Raw genomic sequence first — 19,340 nt, 5'->3', positions numbered from 1 at the left:
TCCTGCGTGCGGCTCTGTGTCTGTGGATGTGTGTGCATTAGCGAGAAAAGGACCCTGCTGCTGTCAGCAGTCACTTCTGCCACTAGGAAATGGATCACACAGGAGTGGGGCCTTTTCCCTGCCCCAGCTGTCATCACAGACCGCCTTTGAAGTATGGCATGAAGCCCTCTTCCTCTGCAGCCTCTGTCTCCCACTGAGTGAGAAACCCAGATTAACTTCTAACCTGCCCTGCCCAGAAATCAGACCTCAACCTCCCAGGGACTAAAACAGTGCAGGCCTGACTCCTGCTTAGAAATGTTTTCTTGAAGGGGAGGGGACGGAGGAGAGGAAGGAGGGGTGTGAGACGCAGGGATGTGTGGACTGACAGGAACTTGTGCTCAGGAACACAAGCCACCAAACCAGCCCTGGTTCAAGGTTGCAGGTTTATGGCAGTAAACCTCTTTGTTTTGTAAAATTGCTGTATTCACCAGCATCACCCCAATACAGGTCAAGAAAAACCCTTCAGGTTTCCAAATTGGTGACTCTCCTCTATCCATAGTTCTATAACATTTTTTTTTCTAAGCCCAGATGCACTTAGGAGTCATCAATCCCAGTCACAGCTGTCAGAATCTGCCCCCGTACTATTAATATCATGGCTCTGACTGTGAATGATTCTACTCACAGTTCCAGGCAGCAGTTAAAATGAGGCAGCAAGGTACAGCAAAAACAGGTTGGGCTGCATTGCCACATCCATTCTGTAATTGAGTGACCTTCTTGGGTTTTTACATCGGCTAGGATTTTCTTTTTTTTTTTTTTTTTCTTATTTCAGCATATTGTGGGGGTATAAAAGTTTAGGTTATATATATTGCCCTTGCCCCCCGCCCCCCCCCCCCCCCCGTCAGCGCTTCAAATGTGTCCATCCCCTAGACAGTGCACATCACACTCATTATGTGTGTATACACCCATCCCCTTCCCCACCCACAGCTGCCTGACACCCGATCAGTGTTATTCCTAAATGTGCTCTTAGGTGATGATCAGTGAAACCAATTGGCTAGGATGTTCAAGTGTAAGGGACTCTGTGCTGATCCTGCTGTCTCTAGCTGAGTGCTAGTGGTGACAGGTCAGGGGAGGCAACATCAGCATTAACAGGGACTTGTTAATGGAGCCCATGCATGGATCCCGTCCACACCTGCAGAGTCACATTGCTTAGACTGGGGCCTGGACGCCACATGCCTTCTAGGCACACTGAAGCCTGGGAGGCCATGCTTGGCTGAGTGACTCCAGCCCAGCTTCCAGGTAGGACCACATGGCCAGTTTGAAGAAACACCATCCCCTGTGCCCTCCCACAGAGTCTGTCCATTGGTCTGGGAGGCAGCACCTATATGGTTTTAATTAGGTGCCCCACATTCGAAGGTGAGGCCAGGGTCAAACTTGTGGGCTCTCAGATCCATTCATGAGAGTTGAGTCCAGCCTTTTTTCCAGAGAGAGATCCCAGGGCCTGCTCTGCTTGCGTTTGGTGGGGGTGGGTCAGTGTGGCCCGTACTCCCCCTGCGTCTGTGCAGGGGAGGGCACCTGAGGGCAGGGAAGGACACACGCACGTTTTGGTTTCTCTGGGAGCTCGGTGTTGCTGAATCTCTACTGTGACAAAGTACGGATGAATGTGGCCTTTTCTGCACTTCAGGGTCCTTCTGCCTGCGGGTGTGGTGGTAGCAGATGGAGGGGTCGCGCTGAGGCCTTGACATGCACATGCTCAAGATGCAGCTGTGACCTGTGCAGATGACCTCAGCTGAGAAGGCGCCTTAGAGAGGCCGGAGGAAGAGGAAGAAATGGCTGGTTCTCAGGTAAGTTCTCCCAGGTCAGGGGCTGTGTCCACTTTTACTGCTAGAATGTCCTGTATTTGGGACTTCTTTCTCTACTTCTGAGGTTTCTGCCTAACAAGCTTGTCTCAACTACTTAATTCCCTTTTCTTCTTACGATTTTCAAGGGATTCTTTAAATCCTTTTCTCCTACGTACCAGAACCTTCTCTCCATTCTCTCCATCCAGACTTTTTACATAGTAAGAACAGTTCTTATCATGGAATTATTACCTGTGCTATTGAAAATGTTTCTTTTGACAGATCAACATGGGGAGGTGTGGATACCCAAGATTCCTCTTGGGCGTGGGGTTGGATCTCCAGGTATCAGTGAAGAAGGAAAATAGGTGTTGTCGAGGTTCTGTCTGGATGCCCCATCACCTCTATGTCAAATAAGATGTAAAAATGCACACTTAGGGCTGAGCACAGTGGCTCACGCCTGTAATCTTAGCACTTGGGAAGTCCAAGGCAGGGTGATTGTTTGAGGTCAGAAGCTTGAGACCAGCCTGAGCAAGAGTGAAAAACCAGCTGGACATGGTAGCCCACACCTGCAGTCCCAGCTACTGGGGAAGCTAAGGCAGGAGGATTGCTGGAGCCCAGGAGTTTGAGGTTGCAGTGAGCTGTGGTGATGCCACGGCACTCTAGCCTGGGCAACAGAGAGAGACCTTGTCTCAAAAAAATGCACATTTAAAGAGGGTGACATTAATTGCCCAAGGTAACTCTCACAAAGTTCTAAGAAAGAGATAAATTAGAAGAGATGTAATCTCTAGGATGCTAAAGAAAGACTTTAAATACACTACTAGAGGTTACAGCACACGAGAAATGTATCTGGTTTGAACTTCGCATAAAACTGATGTTTTCCATGATAACATTCAGATTATGATTCACTTCTTTTTTTGGCCAATCGTCTCACAGCAGGGATGTGTCCTGTGTGCACCAGGACCTCATACCAATCCGTCCTCCCACGGCTGATGTGCACTCACTTGGTTAAGGTGCTGTCTGACAGATTCCTCCACTATAAAGTTAGTTATTCTTCATTTTATCATTAGTAAGTATCTTGGGGAGTTTTACTGACTGATGTGCATAAATCATCACATTTAATCTGGACGTTCCCCTTTCTTCTTAGTTTCTCTTTGTGTACAGTGTGCTTTGGGAAATGAAGGTTCTCATCTTTGTTTAGTGGTCAGATGAACTAGGATAAAACTCAAGCTCTACCACTTTACCGTATGTTTGACAAAATATTCTTTTGGGGCCGGAAGAGTTGGCATTGCTGAGAAGTTTGTTAGAAATGCAGAAACTCAATTTCCCCTCCAGATCTCCTGAATCAGAATCTGCAGTTTAATACGATCTCCGGTTCACTGCAGTGCACATTAAAATTTTAGAATTGGCCAGGCACAGTGGCTCACGCCTGTAATCCTAGCACTCTGGGAGGCCAAGGCGGGAGCATTGCTCGAGGTCAGGAGTTCAAGACCAGCCTGAGCAAGAGTGAGACTCCGTCTCTACTAAAAATAGAAAGAAATTATATGGACAACTAAAAATATATAGAAACAATTAGCCGGGCATGGTGGCGCCTGCCTGTAGTCCCAGCTACTTGGGGGGCTGAGGCAGGAGGATCGCTTGAGCCCAGGAATTTGAGGTTGCTGTGAGCTAGGCTGATGCCACGGCACTCTAGCCAGGACAACAAAGCGAGATTCTGTCTCAAAAAAAAAAAAAAAAAGAATTACCCATGGCTAATTGGTAAATGTGTGTTTTTTTTCCAGGGATTGTTAACATTCAGGGATGTGGCCATAGAATTCTCTCTGGAGGAGTGGCAGTGCCTGGACCCTGCTCAGTGGGATTTGTATAGGGATGTGATGTTAGAGAACTACAGAAACCTGCTCTCCCTGGGTGAGGATAATTTCCATTTAAGATTCCTAATGCACTCTTAGCATTTCAGTTTCTTTCTTTGTGGAACTTTTTTGGGGGGGAGTTTCTGCTTTATATGAATGGGTTTCAGATCCTGCTTTCAAGGAAAACTTGGGGCCTTGTTGGTGTCGAAAGGAAAGTCTTCAAGATGTTTCCTCTTGAAATGAACCTTCCCCTTGCTTGAACTGATCTGTACATTTCACTGTAGATTGATGACAGTTTTAGAAATTTAGTGGTATAAAACATTATTGTCCAGACCTTAAAATCCAATTTTTAACTATCAATTTTTGATTCAGTGATACTGGACAGTGGAGTTAATGATCCACAAATTTTAAATATTCCCTAAGTATTCTAATGGTTCTGTCAGGAAACAGTATTTTGAGTTTAATTGTTTACAATGTTCTATAATGTTCTCTCTGCTCTACTGAGCACAGTACTACATTGGTAATTGGAGAATCCTAACAAGAGTCATGTTACTTTTTTCTAATAAATAGGTCTTGCTGCCTCTAAGCCGGACTTGATCACCTTTCTGGAACAAAAACAGGAGCTCTGGAGTGTGAAGAGACATGAGGCAGTAGTAGCCACACACCCAGGTAGGTGGGAATAAATGAAGCAGATGACACAGGTGAGAGGTGCAAAGGTGTAATCTTAGACCTTAAAGTGTGGTTTGGAAGCTCTGCTCCAGTGGAAACGGTTTCTGAGAAGCCTGGGCTTCTTTCTTCTGCCCTCACATAGGGGCATCTTCTGTCCCATGCTCTATCATTCCCTAGGGACCCTGCTTCCCTTTAATCACCTTCTTTCAAGGTTACAGTCAGAGCCAACGTCCTCTTCATGGCGTATAAAGGACTGCATGATCTGTGTGCTCTTCCATTTCTTTTGGGGACGTAAGAATATTTGTGCATATTTCTGAGGGACTCTTTTTTAAACCTTTTTTTTATTTTTCCTTTTTGCATCATCTGAAATGTGTGTGAGTAGTGGTGTTACTGATATTTGCTTCAGAAATCCCAGGACCACCCGGGACAGACGCACATTTTCTGTTTTAACATTCTGTATCCTATGGAGGTTTCCGTCACCATTTTGCAGAAATTTGTACTCAGTAACTTTATCAGAACACTAAGAATCTCTCTAAATGTACAAAGAAATCTAATGTTACTTCAAAATTTTATCTTTAGTATGAATTGAGATTAATAATTTAAATTCTATATTTTCATATTCTATATTTTCATATGATAGATTTCCTAGATTTCTTAAATATGCTATGTCATTAGGGATCATAAAACATTGTTGAACATATATTAAATTGCCACTTGTTACCTTATATTTTTAATAACTCATTTCATAAGTATCTCCTGTTTAGTACGAAGATTACCTTGACTGTATCATTCGTATATAGATACATGAGTATGTGTGTAATATGTAGATTTGTGTAAATGTATATTGTATGTAGTATAATAATTTGATATTTATAGATTGTAAAATGAGTAACACAGTCAAGTTAACGAACGCATCTATTACCTCAGTTACTTTTTTTTGTACTGAGGACACTTAAAGTCTACTGTCCTAGCAAATTTTGGGAAACAAAATACTATCTAGAGTCATGGTGCTACTACACGTTACATCCTCCAGACTTACCCGTCTTATCACTGAAAGTTTGTGCTTTTCTATTTTCTCTGGCTCTGGCAGCCACCTTGGTGCTCACTGATTCTGTGAGCTCAGCCTTCTTAGAGGCCTCGTATAAGTGAGAGCATGAAATATTTGCCTTTCTGTTTGTGACTTATTTCACTCAGCATAATGTCCTTCAGGCCTATCATGTTGTGTAAATGGCGGGATTTTATGGTTTTTTTATGGGTGGATACTATTCTGTTGTGTATATACACTGTATTTTTTTTTATCCATTCAGTGTCCACAAACATTTAGATTGTTTTTGTATTTTGGCAATTGTGAGCAATACTGCGATAAGGTACAGGTGCAGATCGTTCTTTGAGATTTTATTAGATTTCCTTTGGTTTTATACAGAGACGTAGGAATGCTGGATTGTACAGTGGTTCTATTTTTTTTCTTTTTTTAAAAACCCTCTATACTGGTTTTCATAGTGACCCTACCAATTTACAACTTGACAACAGTGCACTACATTTCTTTTTCTTCATGTCCTTGTGAACACTTTTGATTTCCCTTCTTTTTGCTATTAGCTGTTCTAAGAGGTGTGAGTTGATATCTCATCATTGTTTTCATTTGCATTTGTCTGGTGGTTGGTGATGCTGAGCACCTTTTTTATTCCTGTTGGCCATTTGTATGTATTTTTTGAAAAAAGCATCTATTTTGTCTTTTCTCTACTTTTCAGTTTGGTTATTATTATTATCATTATTGTTTTTGTCTTTGATTTGTATGAATTTCTATATACTTGGGATATTAAAGTTTTATCAGCTATGTATTTGCGAATGTTTTCTTGCATTCTATGTTTTCTTAATTTATTGTTCTCTTTGTTGTATAGAAGCTTGTTTATGTGATGCAGTCTAACTTGTTTATATTTGCTTTGCTGCTGTACTTTTTGTGTCATATCTGAAAAAATTATTGCCAAGACCAATATCAGGAAAATAATCCATGTGTTTCTTTTATGATTTTTAAGATTCATGTTTTCATTTGTCTTTATTTTGACTTTAATTTTAGGTATGATGTGAGAAAAAATGGTCTAATTTCATTCTTTTTTTTTTTTTTTTGAGACAAAGTCTCACTCTGTTGCCTGGGCTGGAGTGCTGTGGCATCAGCCTAGCTCACAGCAACCTCAAACTCCTGGGTTCAAGCAATCTTTCTGCCTCAGCTTCCCGAGTAGCTGGGACTACAGGCATGTGCCACCATGCCCGGCTAATTTTTTTCTATATATATTTTTAGCTGTCTAGATCATTTCTTTCTATTTTTAGTAGAGACAGGGTCTCGCTCTTGCTCAGGCTGGTCACGAACTCCTGACTTCGAGCGATCCTCCCGCCTCGGCCTCCCAGAGTGCTAGGATTATAGGCATGAGCCACTGCGCCTGGCCTGATTTCATTCTTTTGCTGTTGGATATACAGTCTTTCTAGCATCAAGTATTAAAGAGACTATACTTTCTGTATTGTGTATTTTTGGTACCCCTGTCAAAGATTAGTTCATCTTTTATGCCTGGGTTTATTTCTGGGCTTTCTCTTGACTTCCGTTGGTTTTTGTTTCAGTTTTTAATGCACATACCATCCTGTTTTTACTACTATATTCTTGAAAAATTGAAATCTGAAAGCATGATGTTTCCAGCTTTGTTCTTCTTCCTCAACATTGCTTTGACTATTGAAAGTCTCTTGTAGGCCAGGCATGGTAGCTCAGGCCTGTAATCCTAGCACTCTGGGAGGCCAAGGTGGGGGGATCACTTGAGCTCAGGAGTTCAAGACCAGCCTGAGCAAGAGCGAGACCCCTTCTCTACCAGAAATAGACAAAATTAGCATGGCATGATGGCAAGTGCCTATTGTCCCAGCTACTCGGGAGGCTGAGGCAGGAGGATCGCTTTAAACCACAGTTTGAGGTTGCTGTGAGCTATGATGATGCCACTGCACTGTACTGTCTCAAAAAACAAAACAAAAAATCAAAATCTCTTGTAAATTTATATTAATATGAATTTTGGATTGTTTTATCCTATTGTGAAAAATGCTATTGGAATTTTGATAGAAATTACATTAAATATTTAGATTCATTTGCATAATGACACTTTAACAATATTAATTCTTCTGATACACGAACATGGGATATTTTTACATTTATTTGTGTCTTTTTCATCAATATCATATTTGTTCAATGTAAAGATCTTTCATCTTTTTTGGCTAAATGTGTACCTATGAATGTATTATTTTATGATATTGTTGATGAGATTGTTTTCTTTTTTTTTCAGATTGTTATTAGGGTATGGAAACACAACTCATGTTTCCAGGTTAATTTCATATTCTGCTAATTTACAGAGGTCATTCATTAGTTTTAACAGATTTTTGGTGTAACATTTATGTTTTTCTATATATAAGATTATGTCATCTACAGTGACATTTGTACTTTTTTCTTTTCAATTTGGTTGGCTTGTTTTCGTTTTCCCGCCAAGTTGCTTTGCCTAGGACTTCCAGTGTTATGTTAAAATAGAAGCATTGGAAGAAGGCACAATATAACCTTGCACTGGTGTGTGCAACTTTCATAAACTGGTTTCAGTGGGTATAGATATTCTCTTGTTGGTTTCTGAAGCTGAAGGGATTTCTTCTGGGCTTGCAGGGGAGAGAAGCTGCAGCTTGGTCACAAGGCTGCTGCAAGTCTGCAGTGGCATCCAGCTTTGGTGAGCTTGTTTCCAGGGGCTTGGTGGCTGTGAATCCTGTCTTATTTTTGTGCAGGCTGGATTGCCTTCATGACTTTGATCTGTTGGGCAGGCACTTAGGCAGGGTTCTGCAGTTGGATGCACATATGTTGGACCTCATGCCAGGTGTGTGGATGAGTGTGGCTCCAACTGAGTACCTGGGAGGTTTTTTTCGGGTCACTCTATGGGTGCCTGGGTGGGCAGGACTGGCCAAGGGCTGTGGTTAAGAGGGCTGGAACTGAGTCACAGAACTGCTTCAGAGAGCACAGTGAAGACCAAAGCCTGCAGGCTGCCTCCATGATTATAAATGGGCATCCTGCCCCAGGCCTCTGGATGGGCGGGACCTCTCCCAGACCGGCTGGGAGGAGTTGGAGATGGTTACAGAGTGGCTTCAGAATTCTCAGTGGGGCCAGTTTCTGTTCTGTAGTCAAGAACAGGGGTTCTGTCAAGTTTGCTACATCAATTAGGGCCCACTTTCTCAAAGTGACCTCTCTTGGTGTTGAGTTTTAGCGGGATTCACAACCCTCTCCCTGGCTCCCAAATGTGTCCTAATGCACTTTTGTCAATGGATGGCTGCCAGATTATAGATGCTGGGGGCGTGTGCACGTGAGGGGTTTCCTGTTGCTGCTTCTTGCTGATGTCACTCTCCCTATGTTTTCACTTTCTGACTCGCTTTGTTTCAAATTTGTTTATAATGTAGGTTCAAAGATTCAAAACAATGTGCTTGAACTTACACATTATGGGAGAAGTAAGTTAGTTAATTAGTAGGCACTCAATGTTTATTATTATGTCCCCTTGTAAGTTTGTTTACTGCAGATAAAAGGAATTATTAAGATTTCCAGCCACTTTCCTCAACCTGTATCTAAATGGTAACATGATTTATTCCCAAATGTTCATTTTATATAGCAGTGACTCTTTTCATATTTTATGAAATTTATATATTTTCTTTATTTAGAAGAGTAAATCACATTGAGAATAAAAAAAAGAAATGTAAGGTATTTTTTGGGGGGGTTTCTAAAGGCCTTTTCATTTTGTATAAGAATAGCATCCATATATTAATAACATAATAAAAGATTATCTTTAGTGTCCTTTAAATGCTTATTAAAATTTTCTTATTAGTGCCTTTTCCTAATAATCTTATTGCATTTTCTGTAAAATTTTATGCCATACACTGCATGCTAGTGATTCAGAATTCCCAGTTCCAGTGGGTGAAAGAGTCACAGTTGAATATTATAGTTTCTAGGAAAAAAATTTTAATGGTACATCAGTCTTGCATGCACAATTTTATGGGTAAAATGTTCTCTTTATTTATGTTTTGCAATACTGCATTACTGTGTTTCTTTTTGGGGGTAGGGTCATTGACATCAGTTTATGTTTTTGGTTTTACCTATTTATTGTAATTTTCAGTAAAAATTTGCAACTTTGTATATACACTTTAAATAAATGTTATATTTAATTGAAATATGAACAAGGCATAGGTATATCACAATTAAATTATATGTATTTGTTTATATCTATAAATATGATTCCAAAATTGTTCATGTCTTATCTTGTATTTTTCTTCTTTTGGCTTGCTTGCAATGGCTGTTTTGTCCTGTCTAGGTGAGTAGTCATGGGAATAGTCTCCATTTCAACATGTGTTCTTTGATGAGTCTGTATTCTCTTTGTGTAAGAAAAACATGTGATTTCAAGTTCATTTTTGGAAAGCTTTATAACTCTGTATCTCTTTTAATTATTTTTTAAATATTAATAATTATGATAAAAACACATAACATAAAATTTGCCATCTTAAATCTGTTTAATTTTAAAGTTTAATAGTGTTAAGTATATTCACATTGTTATGCCAGAGACCTCTAGAACTTTTACCCAATACCCATTAAAGAACAAATGCCCATTTCACCCTTTTTCTGTTTTTATGAGTTTGGCTACTAAGGATATCTGTCACTTCGTTTCAGGCTTATTTCAGTAGACATAATATTCTCAAAGTTTGTTGTTATCATAGCCTGTGACTACATTTTCTTTTTAAAGGCTGAATAATATTCGTTTGTATGCAAATGACACATTAACTGTTCATCCATTGAGAGACATCTGGCTTGCTTCTTCTACCTGTCGGCTTTTGTGAATAATGCCACAATGAACATGAGTGTACAAATATCAATTCCAGGTCATGTGTTGCAAACTTTGCAAAAGTGAGATTGCTGGAGCATATGATAAGGTTTTTGTTTGTTTGGTTTTTTTTTTTGTTTTTTTTTTTTTTTTTTGAGAAAACTCCATACTGTTTTTTGTAGTGACTGCATCATTATTCTCCTCAAAGGTGTCAATTTCTCCACATCTTCCACAGCTTTATTTCTTGCTTGTTTTGTTGTGGTCATTTTAATAGGTGTGAGGTAATATCTGTGATTTTTTTTTCCCCCATTTTTCTAAAGGCTAGTAATTTTGAGCATATTTTTAAATGCTTTTCGTCCATTTTTATGTCTTCTTTGGGGAGATAATTCTTAGTCCACTTTTTAATCAAATTATTCACTTTCTGTTTTTTAATTGTAAGCATTGTTTATACATTCTGGATATTAACACTTATCAAATATGTGATTTCAAAATATTTTCACCCATTGTGTACAGGGCATTTTCACACCACTAAATGTGTCCTTTGATATGCAGAAGTTCTGGAGTTTGATGCAGTCCCAGTTTTATGTTATTTTCTTTGTTACTTTTGCGATTGATGTCAAATTCAAGAAAATCATGCAAAGATCAATATCTTGATCTTTTCCCTATATATTCTTCTAAGGGTTTTATAGTAATATTTCTTATGCTTAAGTATTTAATCCATTTAAGATTTTTTTTTTGTATATGCTGCATTGGAAAGGTTTAATAACTTTTTTCCATGTAGATAGCTACTTTTCAACACCATTTGTTGAAATTTCTCTCCTATCCCATTGTGTGGTCATGGTAATCTTGCAAAAGATAATTTGATCATATACACAGGGTTTAATTTTGAGGTGCCTATTCTGTTCCATCATCTGTTCATCTGTCTTTGTGCCAGGACCACATTGCTTTTATTTCTGTAGCTTTGTTTTGAAATAACAAAGTATAGTTCCTCTTTGTTCTTTGTTTTTTTTTTTTGTAACAGTGGCTAGTCACAGTCATGGAAAAATTTTTAGAAAGTTTTTTTGTATTTTTGTAAAAAAGAATACCATCGAGATTTTTTTGAGGAATGTGAGCAAATGTTTTTTGTCATTTCTTCCATTTGGAGTACTCTTTGATGACATCCTTAGTCTGAGTTTCTTTGCCATATTGTGCTCTTTATGGGGCTTCCCTCTCTGTCAGTGTTACAGCGGTCTGCCGATTCCCCTTTCTTGTCAGCAGCCTTGATTAGGTTGATTTGGTGTTTAGCAGAAACACGGCCTCCACCAGCTTGACGTAAATAGGCTCATGACAGTTGGATGCAAGTACACAGAGATGGGCTTGGTGCTTGGCTAAGGCTCTGGCAACTTCCTGAATTCCACATACAAGGCCTTGTGGTTGACAGCAGCCTTCAGAACCTCTTGTAAAGCAGTAGTAACGTCCATTACACCTGCATCAGCAACACCGTCCTTGGCCATGTGCTGGGCTACGGGTGAAACTAAATCTTGAACACCTTCCTGTAACTTGGCAGTGGCAGAGAAAGATGGCATCACTGGGATTTTGATAGAGATTACACTGAATTTGTATGTTGCTGTGTGTCACACTGCCATCTTATCAATACTAAATCATCTGGCTCCTGAGCATGCATATATTCAAAAATGACTCTAATTTTTACATATTTGTGGATTTGCCATTTTTGTTTTTTATTTCTAGTTACATTGTATGATTTCAGTCTTCTTAAATTTGATGACTTGCAATCCCTAAGAGAATGTACCATGCGTGATTGAGAATATTGTGTATTCTGCTGCTTTTGACTGGAGAGCTCTGTATATGGCTGTTAGGTCTAATTGGTCTATAATGTTCAAATTTTGTTTTCTTATTTATCTTCTATGTGATTTTTCTAGTTATTATTGACAGTGGGGCTTGAAGTCTCCTACAGTTATTGTGTTGCTATATGTTAATTGCTACCCTTTTGTCTGTATTTGCTTCATATATTTGGGAGCCCTGGTGTTGTGTGTGTGTGTGTGTGTTACAGATTTCTGGTCAATGGACACATTTTACCATCATATAATATCAACATTTGCCTTTGTGGCAGTTTTTTAAGTTAAAGTATATTTTATCTAATCATGGCCACCTGACCCTTTTGTGGTTACTATTTGCATGGAATATTTTTTTTATCCTTTTATTTTCAGTGTATTTGACTCCTTAGAGGTAAAGTGAATCTTTTGTAGGAAGCATATGGTAGGGTCTTGTTAATCTATACAGCCATTTACTTTCTGTTCATTAAAGAGTATAAACCATTTCTATTTACAGTATTACTGAAAAAATGAAGTTATTATTAACATCTTGTCATTTGTTTTCTGTGTTTCTTGTAGCTATGTTTCCCGCCATGTCCACTCCTAGTGCCTTCATTTTTGTTTTGTTGATTTTGTAGTGACAAGCTTTGATTCCTTTCTCATTTCCTTTTGCAAACCTTTTACAGGCATTTTCTTTGTAATCACCTTGAAAAATGGAAATTACATAAAACATTAAAGTTATAAAAATACATTGTAAACTCATGACAACTTCACTTGTACTGAATATAAAAAAACTACTTCTTTGCATTTCACCACTTTATCAATGTCATGAATTATAACTTTTTATATTGTATATTTGTTACTGAGAATTTTTCCACTTTTATGTTTTTAAATTCTATAGCAGAATTTTAAGGGTTTTATGTGCCATCCTTATGATAGTAGAGAATTCTATATCTGTGCATAGATTTACCTCGAACATGGAGCTTTATATTTTCATATGGTTTTATTATGCTATCCAGCATCATTTCATTTTTCAACATAATAGACTCCTTTAGCATTTTTTTTGTAGGGCTATTCTGTTAAACTCTTATCAGATGTGTTTTTGTCTAGTCCTTGGGTTGCTTTTTCATGTTCTTTGTTTCCTCTCTGTGCAGAAACCTTAGTTGTAGGTGGTCCCATTTGTTTTTGTTTTATGTGTTTTTTGTGTGTGATATCTAAAATATCATTGATAAGAGATTGTTCCGTATGCTTTCTTCTAGAAGTTAACTGGTTTATGGTCTGGCAATTGGTATTCATACAGTTTGAGTTAATTTTTGTATAAGTGTTTTTTATGCATTGTTTTCTTCCTTTTCTTTAGTTGCATGTGTTCTTATTTAGCTGCTTGAGCATTTTTAAGGTAGATATTTTAAATTCTTTTAAAAATAATTCATAGATCTTCACTTCTTTAGGGTCACTTGAGTATTTTTGACTTTTGATTGGACCATGTTTCTTTGTTTCTTGATGTATTGTGATTTTTATTGAGATTTTGATGATTTAAAAAAAAACTACCTATGCCATCCTTTGCAGGATGGCTTTAGTGGGAAACACGGACACACTGAGCCACACTAGGGGTTCCTGCAACCTGAGAGTGATGTGTGCCTTCTCTGAACTACTGTTTTTCTGTGAAAAAGGAGTTTTGCTATGCTTTTTCTTGAAAGCACTCTTGTTTACCTTGGCAAATGTCATTGGTAGTGTAGTCTCTCTGTTGCTGTAACAAGCATTCTTCTTTGTTCTCAGTGGACTGAATCTATAATTTGAACTATATCTCTGTGCGCTTTAGCACTTCATATTAAAGGGAGAAATAACCAGTTTTTAGATAGCCCCAGAAAAACTCAGACCTTTGGACACATGTTCTACTCTTTGTTTCCTGAGGAAGAAACAGGGAGTGTGAAGTTTTTTTTCCTGATTCCTCTCTGCTGTGGTTCACAAATGTACAAATGTTTTTTTTTTTTTTTTTTTTTTTACTTAATTTGTCTCTTCCTGGCCTTTCACTCACAAGGGGGTACTGCAAACTCAATTGGTTTTTCTTTAGCATATTTTTCAGTTTATACATCAGGGGAGTTTAAACAAGGGCCTCAGATTTTTGAGTCATCCATCATGAAGATATTCTCAGCTTGGTATCATTTAGCATGTTATTATTGTTGTACATTCAAATATGGCAATTGGAATTTAAAAAATTTTTGATATCTTTCAGATATATTTTCTCATTACACCCAACATCTGCAGAAAAAGCAATGCATAGAAACTCCATTCCAGAAAGTAATATTGGGACTATTTGAGAGTTGTGGCCTTGAAAAAATACACTTAAAGAAAGACTTGGAAAGTGAGGCTGGGTGTGAAGGACAGAATGAATGTTATGACACTGACAGAAAAGAACAAATATATAAAACATTTTGGAATAAATCTCCATTTATTTCAGTTACTTTTGCTGAACCAAATGTCTCCGTAAGTAAATATCAACATCAACATTTGGAATATAAAGTTTATCAGAAAGAAAATTTGGAAAATTTAAACAATGACCTAGGCCATATTCAAAATAATGATTTGGATCAATTAAAATGTAAAATTGGGTTAAATGGTAAGTCAAATATTTCTGAAGATCTGAGATTTAAAAATGAAGGAAAGATTTCTATATGTGATCAATTTGATGGGCCATTTTTAAAAAGTTTATTATACTTCCACCAAAACCATGCCAAAATCTACAACTTTGATCAGTATGGGAAGGTCTTTACCCATTCACCGTTGCTTCAGCAATATCCAGGAACAGAGAATTGGGAAAGACATCACACCTGTAACAAGTCTTCAATATCCTTTAGCCAGGGCTCTACCCCAAGCTGTTACCAGAATATTTATCTTGAAGACAAAAATTATCAATGTCCTAATTCTGATCAAACCTCTAACCAAGGCTCTAGCCCTAGAAAATATCAGAAAATTCATTTTCCAGAGAACCATTGCAAATGTAAAAAATGTGACAAAGTCTTTCATCAACACTCGGAGCTTATTTTCCATCAGTGTATTCAAGTTCAAGAGAAGTCTTACGAATGTGATAAATGTTTAGAAGCTTTTACCCAGTCATCAAATAATACTCAACATCAAGGACTCTATTTTGGAGTAAACTTATACAGATATAACAAATGTGAGAAAGTCTTTAGTCATTCATCAAATCGAAAAAAATATGAGATAATTCATACTGAGGAGAAACCCTACAAATGTAGTGAATGTGGCAAAGCCTTTAATCATAGTTCACATCTTACTGAACATCAGAGAATTCATACTGGAGAGAAACCCTACAAATGTAAAGTATGCAGTAAATCTTACACTCATTCTTCAAGTCTTATTCAGCATCAGAGAATTCACACTGGAGAGAAACCTTACAAATGTAATGAATGTGGCAAAGCCTTTAATCACAGTTCAAATCTTACTCAACATCAGAGAATTCATACTGGAGAGAAACCCTACAAATGTATAGAATGTGGCAAAGCCTTTAACCGTAGTTCAGATCTTACTGAGCACCAAAGAATTCATACTGGAGAAAAACCCTACATATGTAAAGCATGCAGTAAATCTTTTACTCGTTATTCAACTCTTATTCATCATCACAGAATTCATACTGGAGAGAAACCCTACAAATGTATAGAATGTGGCAAAGCTTTCAACTATGGTTCAAATCTTACTGAGCACCAGAGAATTCATACTGGAGAAAAACCCTACAAATGTAAAGCATGTAATAAATCTTATACTCATTCTTCAAGTCTTATTCAGCATCAGAGGATTCACACTGGAGAAAAACCTTACAAATGTGAAGAATGTGGAAAAGCCTTTTACCTTAGTTCAACTCTTAGCCGACATAAGAGAACTCATAGTAGAAAAATTCTATAGATGTAATAAATAAGGAAAGCATTTTATCAAAAATACAAAAGAAATTTCAAGAAAGATCATAGAGAAAGAAACTTTACAGATGCAATAAGTAAGGGAAGTATTTAATTAAAACTGACCTAATTGTATCAAGGGATTCAGAAAAAAGAATTAAAGCAGACACTTTAAAACTTTACACCAAACCAGAGTATTTATTACTGAGAACAATCTAAAGTGAAAACAGTTATATAATTGATACATGTGTTTCAAAGAAGCAAGAACATTGATATTTGGACATTTACAATTATCCTGAGATTCAAATACAATAAATACTTTATTTGTATTGACAGTATTTGAGGTGTTTGAAAAGTATTATTGATGTAATTCAACTCTCAAATCAGTGGATGTTATGCCTTAATCTGTTGAGTTTATATGAAAATATGTCATCTATTGTTTCTGCATCAGAACTGGACAACATTCTATATCAGGTGGACATCATTAATATCAATTTTGTAATGGATGGATAATGGCAAATGTAAAATATGTGAAGCAAACCTTAAAGAATGTGCTCTTTGTGTTTGGACTGTAAAGCAGTGATGCATCTGTGCACAGAGTACATGTCCAGTGTATTCTTTTCCTGTATCAAGAAGGAGAGAAACATTCTGAATTTTCTAAGTAAACTCTTTTGCCAATTGTTTTTCAAGTAGCAAAATCTGGCCAGTTGGTTAATATATTGAGATGTCTTTATAGTAGAATGAAGTAGAACACTTGGGTATTATTTGATGTGATAGAAAACATAGTAGAAGAGGTGAATATCATTGGACGTGATAGAAGTAAATACATCTTCACAGGTATCAGAGAAAAACAAAGATAATTCCTGCCTGGAATGTTGTACATGTATTTCATATCAACAGTTAATAATTAGCCTCACTCTTTTAAAATGGAGAAATTGTAACTCTAATATTACTATATTAGAAGACAAATAATACTTCTGTAGTTCTTGTAACTGTATTTTAACCAATAAGCATATCATGAATTTTCAAATGCATTTTATAGACATTGTGTGAAAATAATTTGTCTTAATAAAACTAACTTTTTTTTAATGTTTTAACACTGATGTGCAATGAATGGAATGTTATTCTTTTATGCATCTTAAACTGTCCCATCATAGCCAATATTGTGGTTAATAGATGTAAATAATATTTTATTGAGTAACACAGTGGAATGATTTTTCTAGTAATCCCTTTTTCCTTTCCCCAAGGAATTAAATTTCCTATATTTTGAAGAATATGTTTCTCATAGTTACTATTTTATATTCTTTTCTGATTTTTATAACTATTGGGATATTATGATAGTTATAATAAAGATTATATTAGAGTATAATTTGTATATGCAAATTTAAAACATATTTTTTAAATTCTAAATCATTATATAATTTTCCCCTAGTTTTTTTATACATCCTCCCTTTCTGAACCAAATATATACATAAAGCTTTCCTTTTTATTTCAATTTACATTGAATGCAGTATACACATATATTACGCTAATGGCTTATATGATCTAATGGTGCTCAGAAATTAATTTGAAGACATGCATATTTCTTTAGTGACATATTTTGTTACATTATATTTAACTAATACATTTTATGTTCTCCATATTTAATTGCAGAATGAAACTACTTATCAAACTTTGTCATTGTTTCTATTCTTTTAGGTGACATAAAATGTATTGATTTACTGGGATGACTTTTCAACGTCAAAACTGGGAGGTTTCATAAATTGTGCAGTTATTTGACATTTATTTATGTGAAAGTAACAAACACAAAGCATATTGCTGTGCACATAAAAGATACTTCAAAGTTAGAGGGAAAATGTTCCTATTGTAGTGTGTTTACAGACATAGGTAAGAGACAAATATTCAGAGTGGAGAAGTGGCATCAACTCTCCATGTGGAGAGAGGACACCTGTTCTCAGGCTGCACAACTGAGTTTTTGTGAATTTAGGAAAAGGAATTCTGCTTGTTTTATTTCCTAATTATTTCCAGCTTTTCTCTCAGTCCTGTTGTACCCAGGCACATATGCACAACACTCCTTCTCCTCCTTCACCTGTGTCGGGACTACGTCCTTCTCTCCTCTCTCCATGACATCTCACACAGGACTTAGGGGGGTCCTTTCCCTGTGTGAGTGAGTTTCTTGACTGTATGAAACGGGTCAGGCCGTTCCCCTGTGATGTTTTCTCCCCTCTGTAACAGTGGGAGGAACATCCCTCTGAGAGGCCTGACCCAGGTGTGGACCATGGGGCCGGTCCAGGGCGCCCAAGGGCTGCAGAAGTGGGTCTGAGGCAGCCTGGAGGAAGAGACGGAAAGGAGGCTTTGAAAGGGTTAGTGCTAGGTTACCAGGGACCAGGTATTTTCATTTTAGGTGGTGAAATGACAGTTTTATACACTCACAAGGGCACTTCCTTCATGGGCTCCTAAGAAGCCTGAGACCTGCCAGGCCCACCAGCGATGAGCCCCACCCTGGGGAGGAGGGGCTTGGCGGGGGGCAGGGAGTACAGATGGAAGGGCCGGCGGGCTGGCATCACCCTGGCTGGAAGGATGTCCTCACTTGCTCGTGAAATAACAGCAGAATTGCTTAACGCATAGAGTGGGCTAAAATCAATCGCGAGCTCTCTCGCTGTCCCCGCTAGCTGACGGGCGCCCTGTGGGGTTCTGTTTTCACAGTATCTGACAAGACGGAAAGAAAATGTAAATCTTTCTCTTTTAATACTGCTTTTGAGAATCTACTTTTTACAGCCGTGGACCTCCTGAGTAAACAGCAGGGCGGGAGCTCCAGGCCTCAGCCCTGCGTGGAAGCCAGAGTCACATCCTCAGTGATGATGCCATCGGCAAGGACAGGCAGGGAGTCAGCTCTCTGGAATCCACCACCACTTCTTTGCAGCAGTTCACACTGCCCTGGTGCCTCGGCTCCCGCGACTTCGTTCTTGGAGCCCTGATTGGTTGGTAAGTGTCCAGGGCTTTGGGAATAGCCTGGCCCTGCTCCGCCCCTCTAGGAAAAGTGCCCGGGAAGGCGGCTTCCCAGCCCCTCCTTCCCAGGTTTGCCCGGACCCAGGACACCTGGCTTGGGGAAGCTCCGCTCTGAATTTCGTTCTGGACAAGGACGGGGGACGTCCCCTCTGGCCAGCACCTTGTGTTGCCTTCCAGGTCTAACGCAGGGTCGGGGACGCCTGACGTCTGTCCCAGCAGCACCTCAGAGGTCATCTAGTAGCTTGTCTGAGTCATTCTTTGGTCTCTTGGCTCCCTCTCAGTTTAGGGGCTGATTTTTCTATACTGTCATGGGATTTTCCGCAAACACATGGCAATTTAGTGATTTCCGTATATTCAATAAGAATCTGTTTCTTCAGCTGGGTGTGGTGGCTGAAGCTTATAATCCCAGGTACTTGGG

The 19,340-nt window shown here is 38.3% G+C and overlaps 1 protein-coding gene across 2 annotated transcripts; it reads left to right on the top strand.

The window, feature by feature from the left end:
• The first annotated feature begins 1,740 nt into the window (after positions 1-1,740).
• LOC123649140 (zinc finger protein 660-like) lies at positions 1,741-16,756 on the top strand. Of its 2 annotated transcripts, XM_045567057.1 has the most exons (4): positions 1,741-1,820; positions 3,593-3,719; positions 4,232-4,330; positions 14,239-16,756. In XM_045567057.1, exons 1-4 carry the CDS (start codon positions 1,806-1,808, stop codon positions 15,921-15,923), a joined length of 1,926 nt encoding a protein of 641 aa, XP_045423013.1. In that variant the 5' UTR covers positions 1,741-1,805; the 3' UTR covers positions 15,924-16,756. The 2 variants fall into 2 exon arrangements, with proteins under 2 accessions (XP_045423013.1, XP_045423014.1); XM_045567058.1 differs by lacking the exons at positions 1,741-1,820; positions 3,593-3,719; positions 4,232-4,330 and adding an exon at positions 9,545-9,690.
• The last annotated feature ends 2,584 nt before the right edge of the window (positions 16,757-19,340 follow it).

The sequence above is a fragment of the Lemur catta genome, chromosome 13 (assembly GCF_020740605.2).
Source record: "Lemur catta isolate mLemCat1 chromosome 13, mLemCat1.pri, whole genome shotgun sequence".
Taxonomy (NCBI): Eukaryota; Metazoa; Chordata; class Mammalia; order Primates; family Lemuridae; genus Lemur; species Lemur catta.
This window is presented reverse-complemented; position numbering and strand designations above follow the sequence as displayed.